Source organism: Mus caroli, chromosome 6 (genome assembly GCF_900094665.2).
Source record: "Mus caroli chromosome 6, CAROLI_EIJ_v1.1, whole genome shotgun sequence".
In the NCBI taxonomy this organism is placed as follows: Eukaryota; Metazoa; Chordata; class Mammalia; order Rodentia; family Muridae; genus Mus; species Mus caroli.
The window spans coordinates 28,144,917-28,157,391 of record NC_034575.1 but is presented as its reverse complement, the minus strand read 5'-3'; the positions used below and the strand labels follow the sequence as shown (position 1 = coordinate 28,157,391).

The window sequence follows — 12,475 nt, the reverse complement described above, 5'->3', positions numbered from 1 at the left end:
CCCTCAACAGAGGAATGGATACAGAAAATGTGGTATTTTTACACAATGGAGTACTACTCAGTCAGTCATGCTTGGGGCAACAAAGCGTGAGGAGCATATATCAAGTAGGTGTACCAACAGGATCTTCATACAGTGTGGCTTTAATGCTTTATCCACTCAAAATCTCAGCTAAAAGTAGACAAGTGTGGTTTAGGCACAAAAGGCTGGAAGACCTGTTTTACCTGCCTGTCGTTCTACAGGTCAAGATGAAATCTAGCCAAAGTAGGTCTTTATGGTTATCTAGAAATTCATGAACAGACTTACAACCAAATCTACCAAATCCAGGTGTGCCCTGCCAAGCCTTTATTTTCTAAAGTATGACTCAGTATAATAACTATCTCCATTTTCCCGAGGTTCTATTGCACATTGAATACCCTAGTACTTTCCTCGGGTATTTGCCACATCTGTGCAAGACCCTAAGATATCTCCTTGGCTCTCGATCCTTTCTGCTATAAGAATTAGTAGTAAACCTGAAACATGTGCTATTCAAACTGACTGCAATTTAGAGGAAAATTTGTGAATTGTCTTTCAGATGTTAATTAAATTGTATGCCATTCAACTCACGGCAAAACAGAACAAAACTTTTAAAAAGAAAAACCATTCTGGAGAAGCAGTCTCTGGCTGACAGCTTGGCCACACTGTCTAAAATAGCAGTAAGCTAAAACTTTCAAGTCTGAGAAATGAGAAAACACTATTTCTGAATAATTCACTCATAAATATGTGGCTTAAGTACTTTGAAAGGCTAGCTCCACTTTAAGGATGGGAATCCTCACTTAGCTAAAATATTAAGTGCAACAAAACCTAAGAATAACTTAGTTCCACTCCTAGATTGAAAATAGAAACAGTATGTCTCCTTGAAAATCCCCTCTAGGTCATGATCAGGACCAATAATTTCATAGATTTTCTTCCCTGACAGCAAACTCCTAGCTCTCTCTCCATGAGGTTAATTTTATCACTATTTAAACATTAATGAAGCAGTTACCAAAGTAAAATGATGTTACATTCTCTAGAAAATGACATCAAGACACTAGAAAAGCAATGGCTTATTCCAGGAGTCACTATCAGTCGTAAACAGAGTCCTTGGGATCTACTGCTCAGACACGATTAAGTTCACCAAAGGACTGACTATCCATGTCAGCCAACAATGGTAAATGTTTTGAAACCAGATATTAAAACCTACATCTTTTCAGAATCATACAGCTAGGAAGATGAGGTTACTTAAAGTGACCCTCTTCTTTTCTCTATTATGCAGAAGTTGGTAAGAAATGGGGACTTTCATGTTTTTAGTGGACCCCAGACTTCCACACTTGAAAATGTGCAGCCATGGGTATGACAGGCATATCACCGAGTGGGTGACATTTTGGAAGGAGAGTTCTGCAGCTCAGAAGGGTAAAAACACGTATTTCTATTATCACAGTTTCAAAAGAGTACAAAGCCGAAAAAGGAGTGCAATGGTGTGTGGTCATGGGGCTGACACCTTGTTACTGTGATAGCTCTGGCCTTGTCTTTCTCACTGTCTGTCTCCAGACACAAACATGCTGAGACAAATGAGCTTCTAACTAAAGGACGGGGTCTGCAGGCAGGGGAAGCCCAGGTTCCAGAAGAAAGCAACTGCAGGTTTATTTTAAAGCTAAGAATCTTAATCATCTCCTCCTCCTCTTCTTCTTCTCCCTCCTCCTCCTCCTCATCCTTCTTTTTCTTCTTCCTCCTCCTCCTTCTCCAGGTTTTAATGTTTAAAAAAATCTTTAAATTTTTAGCAGCAAACATTTTCCATACCAAACAAAGCTGGAAATTAAACTCCAAACACGTATAACTCCATTCATCATGTTATCTTACTTTCATTCATGCTTAAATGCAGATGTCTGCTATTTTCAATTATTTCATGCTTCAAGGGTAATTTTTCACCTAAAGACCATTCTTCCAAGAAGCATATGAAAACTAAATTGGCTCTATGGATAAAACTCTACATGAAAACTAAATGAAACCCCTTCCTTGTCCTAAACCTGCCAGTGAGCAAGACATTTCCCAGACAGGGACTGTGACTGTGTTAGAGTGGGGAATGTGCAGGAACCTCGTGGATTCAATATTTCCTTTTGGAGTAAAAACACTGTTTGAAAGTTAGACTACAGCTATGGGTTTACAACTTCATAAAGATATTGTAAAAACTATTCTTTACAGTTGACCTTAGCGAACAGTCTGAGAAGCAGTAAAGCCTGTACCTTTAAACTTTGCAGCATATCAGTTGCAATCCATTGAAGCTGCTAAAATACATCCCTCTGTGATGTGAAATTACAAAATCCAAATCTCCATTTTAAACTTTGGAAGGAATAATTCACTTAATAACCCAGAAGTACCTACTGTAACAATTTATACATTCCAATATTAATGCCTCATTGAATTTAAGTTGCTTCGTTGTTACCATCATTTTTAAATGTTTTTTAATAAATAAATCTTGTTCCTTTTCTTTTTTTTTTTAAGATTTATTTATTATTATAAATAAGTACACTGTAGCTGTCTTCAGACACACCAGAAGAGGGCATCAGATTTCATTACGGATGGTTGTGAGCCACCATGTGGTTGCTGGGATTTGAACTCAGGACCTTCAGAAGAGCAGTCAGTGCTCTTACCCACTGAGCCTTCTCACCAGTCCCTTATCATCATTTTTAATATAAGTTTTGTTTTTAAAGGTGTAGGAGCTACACATATTTGATAAAGCCACTGCAAATAAAGGAAGACAGGATAGTTTGTTTGTCCTGCTCATAATTTCAATCAGCTCCTCATTATGGCAGAACTAGGATCATTTCATTGTTACTGGAAACTTAGAAATAGTCATTTAAGTTGTGCAAAGTCAGAACTCTTCTATTGCAGGAGCAGATGAATTACTGTCTTTGCATGTGTGGCAATGTCATATTTAAGTGTTCTATACTGAACAACTGATATAAATAAAAATAAATAGACACACTATCTACACTATTGGGTCATATTACAAAATACAATATATGCAATAGGTTACATAAATTGCTGCAAGTTTTTCAAAGAAGTGTGTTTGTGAGTGTTTCTCTCCCCGTCCCCCCTCCCCCTCTCTCTGTCTCCCTCTCTTCTGTGTGTGTGTGCTGTAAATGAGGGCCAGTATATAAAATAATGAAATGTTACCAAAGGCAAATTTCAACATAGAGGCGAATGGGTAGTCTTTTAGTATTCTTAAAAAGTTTCCTTCAAGTTTAAAAATATTTAAAAGTTCAAAACATAATAAAATAAAATACATCTATTAAGCCTGCATGCCTAGATATTGTTCTTGTTCACCTTTCATCCGATATGACCTCTGCCATATAAGTGAGGTGTTTAGTTATTTATATTTAATATAATTGTATACTTAGTATAAACCTTTTCATTTATTTCCTAGCCATATCATGTTGGCTTTGTTCTTTATCTTTTCCTTCTCCTTTGCTCCTTTTTCTTCCTTTCTTGACATCAATTTTCTTCCTTTCTTAGTTTTTCAGTGGTCAATTTTATCTTCTCTGGAAAGCTTTTTAGCTATTTATACATTCTATTGTTTTAGTGCACCAGTAATTAAATTTTGCATTCTGAAGTTATTATAGTTTATCCTAAACATTATATATCTTCACGCATGCTGTAAGAAACTTTTATCAATACAGATTTATTTACCAGAAAAATATTTCTAAAATTATTGCTATATATCTACAGAAGAGCAGTCAGTGCTCTTACCCACTGAGCCTTCTCACCAGTCCCTTATCATCATTTTTAATATAAGTTTTGTTTTTATGATTAATAGCTTTCCTTTAAACATAAAGAAAGTTCATCAAAAGATAAAAAAATTCAATAAATAAGGAAAATGATATTTCACTGTTACCCACATATTTTTTCCTGTAGTTACCATATGTTACCACTTTCCTTCAGCTTAAAAAGCTTTCTATATTTCTTAAGTACAAGTCTAAATACTTTTAACTTTAATTCATTTTAAAATGTCTGTTTTGATGTACTAACCAGAACCCTGGAGCTCTTGTCTCTAGCTGCATATGTATTGAAAGATGGCCTAGTCGGCCATCAATGGAAAGAGAGGCCCATTGGACTTGCAAACTTTATATGCCCCAATATAGGGGAATGCCAGGGCCAAAAGAATGGGAATGGGTGGGTAGGGAAGTGGGGGGCGCTATGGGGGACTTTTGGGATAGCATTGGAAATGTAATTGAGGAAAATATGTAATAAAAATATTAAAAATCAAAAAAAAATGTCTGTTTTACCTTTACCACAAAGGATAATTTCAATTGATTCAACATTCTATCTATTGATACAATAGTCTAGATTGACTTTTTCTCTGGCACCTTCAAGATAGCATTCACTGGTTTCTGGCTTATGCTGACACTGAAGTCAGTGGTTATTTTTATATGTCCCCCATAGTGGTATGTCCTTTTTCTTCTCAGGCTATTTTTTTAACATTTTTGTCCTTTGGTTTTCAGCAAACTGACATCTAGTATTGATTTTCTTTGTGTTAATCTTACTTGGAATTAGTGGGCTTCTTGATACATGGGTCTATATTTTCAAAAATTTTGGCCATTATTTCTTCTGGCAATGTTATGCCCTAATCTTCTCCCTCTACCACTGCAATCACATAATTGTTAGATGAAAGAAACTATATCAGGGAAACTAATGGCTTTACTCATTTTTTTGGTTTAGGTCTGATACCACTCTGTGTGGATGGGTTTTAATGATCTATGATCAGGTTCACTGATCCTCTCGAGAGTATAAAATTAACCATTTACTCCAACTGGTGATGTTGTCATTACAGATACAATTTTTTGTCCATTTTTATCCTGCATATGAGTCATGCAGTCACACTTTTGAATGGTATTATAACTGCTAGCTAGACATTGTGCATATGCATCATTGTTGGGAATCTGATTCTTTTATACTAGTTAAGAGAGAGTTTAGATGTTATCCAGTTACTTCATAAGGGGATCAACTCAGTTCAGGGGACTCTGGAGGTGTACTGTATGAATTAACCTTTGCTCTGTGACTAGAAGGGCTATGTATGTTCCTAAGGCATAAAGTCACATCTGAAACCACTGGCTACTTTGGCTTGTTCTCTCCTCATTCCCAAGCATTTGCATATACTTTCAGAATCTCCAATCATCAATCTCTACCATGGTGGTTGTTTCCTGCTAAGGCTTGTAGAACATGTTTGACCAAGGGATCAGCCAACTCTACACTAATTTTCTAGGGCTCCTTTTGCATGCAATTTCCTGCTCTCCAGAACTCTATTCTTCACAAATTTCATAAGCCTCTATATCCCTAAACTGTAATCCCTGATCCCTCTGAAAAGATAATCTTTTGGACTTCATTTCTCTATGGTGATAGCTTGAAAAATACCCATCAGAGGAAGCAAGAAAAATATGGAACTAATCTCACTTGCTCTCTGCTTTCTGTTATTTAACCTGAGTCGATTTGGATTTATAGTTCCTTACTACAAAAGGTAATTTCAACATAGCCAGAACTATAGGTCCAGAATTCCCTCAATATTTAAAATTGCTTTAACATGTTAATAACATGAAAAATACATTTCATTTCTAGGTGGCAAACATTTCTATAAGCAAACCAGCATGGAAAGTGTTAAACAAGCAGCTACAACCCATAGAGATATTTTCACCAATAAACAAACATTTTTCAAGCACCTATTTCAGGTACATAGTAATTGATATATTAGTAAAAAGAATCCAAAAAAAGTAGATTCAATCCATTTTAACTGAGCAAATGCACATCACCTCACTCCCAAAAATAAGTCTAGAAAATGAGTTACTAAGAATCAATCTTATTCAATCTACCAGGAGCGTGCATATATTCTCAAAAATGACTACAATTTGCATTCATGATTTATTTATCACTGCAAACATTCCTATTTTCTGTGCAAGTGATTTCATTCCAACATAGTTACATTTTTCAATTCTCCACATGTACTTACTCTTTTTAATACTAAGTTGATATTACCATTTCTATTTAGCTATGTCAAACTTATTTTGGCTAACTCTTAATTGCATTTCTAATTTTCATCTGGCCAAATCAAATCTATTTTGTCGGCAGAGAGAAAAATATAATGCAGTTTCTGAATGCCATGTCAGCAGTATCATATCAAACAGTCCTGCAATCCCTTTGGTCATCAGCAAATGAGAGTAATGCACTTCCAACCGTGGACTTATTTCCATCTCTCAGAATAAGCTCCTGACCTGTCAGTTAACCCAATGCCTGAAAAGGTGATTGTAAGAAAATAGTAAAATTAAGAACAGCCATGTTCATAAAATAGCTTTAAAACATTTTAATATTTATTATCTCTCCCCCACATATACCTGCTCTCTTTCTTTTAAAACAAGGTCTCATTTCATAGGCACAGTCAGCAATTAACTCTCTATAAATCCCAGAACGGCCCTCAAACTCATGATATTCCTATATTAACCATGCAAGTTTCTTATTAGCTAAACATATGACTAATTTCAATGAAGCAAAAAAAAAAAAACCAATGAATATAGAGTATATTCATAGAGTATATCTTTGAGTGCTACATATTGCGAATCAGCAATTATTCTTAGAGCCTGACACCCCCTGTAAAATAATAACAATAATAACAACAAAAGGTCATTAGAAGTCCTTTGAAAGATGGCAGAAATGACATCATCCCCTTTCTCTGAAAGCGTTACTTTCTTATCCAGTTTGTACTTCCTACGGTAATAACTGAGGCATCTGTTTTCTATTTCTCTACACTGTTGCCCCAGTCAAGATGGCAGCCTCTGTACAAAGGCCTTACCTGCAGCACATCCTGGATCTTCACCCACACATCTGCCATGTCATATAATTTGATCTCCTCCTGCTGTGTTAGCTGGGTCCCAACAGAGTCCTGAAGGTACCCCAGAACCACAGAGTGTGCAGTGGCTACAGCATTAAACTTATCAAACAACAGTTCCAGCAGTTCTAGAAGTAACCTGTGGAGAAACAGAACAAAACAGAACAAAACATTTACATAAATCCATACCATCACAGAGGAATGGTTTACACTGGCCTGCAAGAAAAAATTAACAGCTCTAGTGAGAAGCACAGCCCAAGGTAAGCAGACAAATTTCACATTCCAACAGATTTGATTTGGAACGGCTGCATGATCTAAGCAATCTTCTAAATGTATCTACTCAGATTACTGTCACCAAGTGATGATGACTTAAGAGTTTATAAATCCATTGTAAAATCCCTAAACTAGCAGCCTAATAACACAGCTCTTTTTAGCATATTTGAGAGTATAGAATTGTAACTATTCTCTTTTCATATAGGTAGTCTCCAATGAATTCTGGACAGTTTTTCAGACAGCAGTTCAGATGCCACACAGAATGTGATATTCAGTAGCAATAAATGCAGTGCTTTGGTAAGGACACTAATCCTGTTAGTCATGGGAAGCTGTGCTCTGCTATCATTCAAATGCATAGCCTAAGGTGTAGGGGGAAAAAATGGACACCTGCTAAGCAATCTGACTTTCACTACGGGGTGCAGCTTAGGCATTCACATTATCTCATTTATCAAAGTGAGATATGCTGGACACATATTATTACATCGATTCTATATACTCAAGGACATAAAATGAGGTTGCCAAGCAGCTGGTCTCAGAACAATAGTTGATTTCCAAGCTAGTGCATTTAGCCACCTACCTCTCACTACCATTCTAGAATACAGATGTGTATTTAAGAAAAAAGTACAGAGATTTTTGTCATGGATACAAAGTACTTCCTCTACCATTGAGCTTTATAGCTTTACTGATCACAAAGCCACAGAATGGCTTCCTCCTCTAACTTGGAGAGGAGTGCAACCGAGGTTTAAGGAACTTCCCACACGTGGCTTACATATGCACCCTGACAAGTATAGGTCACAGTTATCGTTTTGCAGGTGTTCTGCCTCCCCTCTCCACTATCATTTTTTCAAATTGGATTCTACATTATATATTGCTATACCCAACAATACTTAGAAGATGGTTAGGAAATATTTGCTGAACACATTTAATGACTAATCATGAATGAAGATTGAAAACCTTGGAATGTGAGCTTCAGTATATGTTTCTATGTTCCCAGATCCTGAACAAACTGATAAGCCAACTTGCAGAGTAGAAGAGCAGCACAAAGGTGCTTTACAGAGGTGTCAATTAACAAGACTTTATGGCCGTAAGTGGAGGCTGCAACTATAATCTCACAAAAACGCACAGCATGTTATCTATTCCTATGTCTTCTTTATTGCCCAATTGTTTTAATTAATGTGCCAATGTGACAGCCCATAACTATGCAATGATAAAACTCTAATATCTATTTGACATTGCAATTTCAATGAGAGAGAATCAATAGAATTTATGTAGTGCTCCCAGCCTGCAGTATACTTGCATAATCTAGGAATAACACATTGAGTAGGTAAACAGGAGCCATCGTACCTTTTGAAAGAAAACTCTATCTTCTCAATGTTAGCTCAGATTTATATCTACATGTGCCACATTTTTCTGTTTTAAAAAGCCATATATAACAGCGGAGAAAAGTTGGCTAAGTAAACATAACTGTTAAAAAACAGTTAATTCAGTATTAAGAAAATATTAGTATATGCTTGTAACTCAATCATACACAGTAAATAGTAGGGCAACCCAAGTTTCTACTTAAATTTGCTATTAAGGACAGTAGACTATGGCTCCAAAGAATGAGCCTGCAAACAATATGTAAAACAAGGAGCATTAAAGCAATGTATTAGCTTTCATTAACTGGTTCTTTTAACGCTCTTGATAATGAAATCTCAGGGTTGTTATATTTCTGTTATGGTTTGTCATGAAGGTAGTTATATGACCAAATGTCCTTTCTGACAAAATGAAACTTTAACGGCCTTACTGTACTTAGCATTGTTTGAAAACACATCAATTGATGACACTCGGAAGTCTAGAGGACACTGTGGTCCAGGAGCTTGCAGTTCCAACAGAACATGAAAAGGAAAGCAGTACAATGGTTGGCTCTATGACCACTGCCCTCCGCTGCTGTGCATCCTATCAGCCAGGTACCCGAAGAGCATAATTAGCAGGTGCAGGTCTCTCTCAGAAAAGACCCAGTGAAGCAACGAGATGGGATATAGATTCAGAGTTTCTATTTACATTGAGGAAATGGCATCCCTTAATAAAATAAAACCTGACACAGGGCCAGATTCAGCCACTCATGTAGGCTCAATGTCTCGAGGCAGGCCCTCTACTCCAGTACAATCATCAGAGCTACAAAGGATAGGGGAAAGTGCAGCATTCACTAGAAGGCTATGGGCCAGCCTTGTGACATTTCTACAGGCAGCTCTGCCTATGTGGAGCTAAGAATCCATTCAAGGCAGGAAAGCTCAGCCCTGCTTTACAACACAACCATAAATAGTAACAGACCTGCAGCTACAAGAGAAAAACTTACTTTTTCATATCATGAAGGATGAGAAAAGGTGATACAAAAAAATGAGAAATGAAAGCTATCAACCACAGCTTAATAGAGGATGTATACCTAGAATATCTATTAAAAAAAAAAAAAAAACTCCATGTGCCAGTGTCACTTGTAATTTTAAATAAAGAGTAAAAATTGAAATGCAAAAAGATGTAAATGCATACTGTTGTTGTGAAAAATACATGTTAATAGCAACTGAGCAACACAAAGATATGTAACATCATTAGTAATAAGTGAATTGAAATCAAAATCAAAATGAAAAAATATTTTTATCTACCGGAATAAAACAATAAAAAAGGCAAATATAAAGTATTGTAACTGTCGTACAAATTTCCTCAGATTATAAACTGTCACTTCCTCCATAGAACAAGCTCTCAAAGTTTCTCAAAACATTAAATACAGAGACTCCATACTTAGAATACCCATGTAATTGATCAGAAAACATAGGCACACAAAAGCTTGAATACAAATGTTCACAGTACCATTAGTGACAACAAGCAAAATAATCCAATGTTTGTTTACTAATAAGTGTAAGTATAATATAAATGTGTACTATATTGGATAGTACATAAAAAACAAAACAATCTATGAGACAGCAAGAACAAGCTGAAAATATTCTGGAAAAAAAGTTGAAGATGATTGCCTGTTTATATGAAACATCTCAAGGACAGAAAAAGTCATAGATACACTAGTGGTTTTTAGAACAGGAAGAAATCAACTCATAAAATGACAGATTTATAGCTGAAACCACAGCAATCAAAGCCTGTCATTATAATAAAAACATGTCACTAATCATTAACAGAATGCCTGATAGTAAATGTTACGTGTTGATTCATTTTGATTCACTTTCACAGGGTTCACCTAATAGTTGTTTGGACTCATGAGCTTAGGCAGCACTTGGAAGGGGAAAAGACCCATGGACAAAATACAATCCTAAAGACATGTACCCAGTGACTTGCAGCCTCCAGCTGGGCTCCACTTTCTGGCTGCATCACCTCCCAACAATGCCATCATATTATGAATTCATCAACAGATTAATCTATTGCTCGGGTCAGAACTCTTGAAATTTAATACCAGTATATCAAGAAGATAGTTTACTAATTGTCTAGGTATTTCTTAGTTTAACCAAAATTAATGACTGCATTTATTCAAGAAGTGAAATGTAAGGTTTCTGAATTACATTCCAAAATAGCTTAAGCTCTAACAGCAGCAGCTCTGTCTTAAGTAAAACAGATAATGAGTGTCTACAGTTCTACTGTGGTAAATAAGAAATACATAGAACAGTGAAGAATGGAATCTAAAAATTCAAAACAAAACTATACTGAAAACTTAGTCCTCTGAATTCTGACTGTGGAGAAAAATTAACTTTTTCTTTTGACTCTTTTGGACTTTTTATCCTTCTTTCATAAATAGCACAAAAGAAATAAAATGTTTCTAGTACTGAGGTTCCTCAAAAAAAACAAGTAACTAGCAACCATATGTTCCAGCTAGACTTAGAATATAGCGGGAGGGACAAACCACATTGGTGTAGTCACATTTCTTATGGCACCTTTCTTATATTCACAAGGGTAAGCTATACATGCCCATCAACAATTGAATAGACAAAGAAAATTTGATGTATATACACAATGAAAGCGGTTTTTATTTTTGTGTGCGTGCACACGCGTACATGAGGCATGATCTTGCCATATTAAGATCGTTCCCACCAGTTTTATGTTACTGGACTTTCACACCAAGTGACTGAATCCACTCAATTAAAGGACTGGCACCTACAATGATCCTTTTTCCAGCCGTAAAAAATGAATTATGCATTTTTTAGAAAAAAGAATGAAAACATTAAGTGAAACAAACCTGATTTAGAAAGACAACTATTATATATGTTCTCTCACATGAGGAATGCAGAATCTATTCTACACACACACACACACACACACACACACACATACACTTTTCCAAAAGTCTCCAACTGTAAAGTCATGGATTCCTACCTGATCTAGGAGCCTGAAGGGAGATACCTGAGGTATGAAGTCAGAACACAGAACAAGCCAAGGTGAATGAACAGTAATAAAGAAATCAAAGGGCTCCATAGCCTCTGTCTGGTATTCTGGCTTAAGCAGCACCAATGATGCTATTTTCTTTTGAAAGAGAAGAGAATGAAAAAGATGAAGAAGTGGAAGAGAAGTGGAGGTGGAGGAATTAAGTCAAAGTATAAATTTAGAAGGAAAACTGTTGGGAGAGATCTGGATATGCTAAGTTTAATGGGCCATGGCCTTAGGTACTTGATATGCAAGTCAGGAGCTCAGAAGACAAGCAGGTACTAGAAATGTGAAAAACATAAATATTTGAAAGGTGCCATGAGGCAGAAATACTTCGCAGAGTTTGGTATGCACGGGAGGGCCAGAGCCAAAACTCCTGGGAAAAAGCAGCATTGGAAAGGGTGATTATGGGCTGTTACACAGAGAAACCCTGTTTTAAAAAAAAAAAAATCACAAAGAAAGAGAGAGAGAGAAACAAAGGAAGGGAAGAAGGGAGGGCGGAAGGGAGGGAGGAAGGGAAGGAGGAAGGATGGAAGGGTGGAAGGGTGGGTGATGATTAGGAAGATGTCAGAGAAGGAGGCTAGAGCCATTTTTAGAAGGCAAAGGAGGAGAGAGTTATCAACAAAGTCAAGGGGTTCTGAGAGATCAGATACAGGAAAGAGAAATTTACAACCTACAGGTTACCCAGTCTGTCAGGGAAACGGGGAAGGTAAACTCAGGAGTAAATGGCTCATAACAAAGGCAGATCCCTTCCCTGCATGCAGCATGATATCCTACCAGCTATCTAGAGGACAGCCATGACTTCTCTCAGGTTCCTCAAACAAAATCCCCTACCTGCAAAGAGATTAAGGCAGCAGAATTTCATCTCTGGCACTTGGCGAAAAGAAGACATATAATAAAACCTAGTTCTCT

The 12,475-nt window shown here is 36.6% G+C and overlaps 1 protein-coding gene across 3 annotated transcripts in view; it reads right to left on the bottom strand.

Annotated features, from left to right (window-relative positions):
• Positions 1-12,475, bottom strand: part of Exoc4 (exocyst complex component 4) — a 702,198-nt gene that overhangs the window by 597,770 nt on the left and 91,953 nt on the right. For all 3 annotated transcript variants that reach the window (XM_021164590.2, XM_021164588.2, XM_029478695.1), the window contains exon 7: positions 6,854-7,028. In XM_021164590.2, the coding sequence (XP_021020249.1) occupies positions 6,854-7,028 (175 nt within the window). The remainder of the gene's footprint in view (positions 1-6,853; positions 7,029-12,475) is intronic.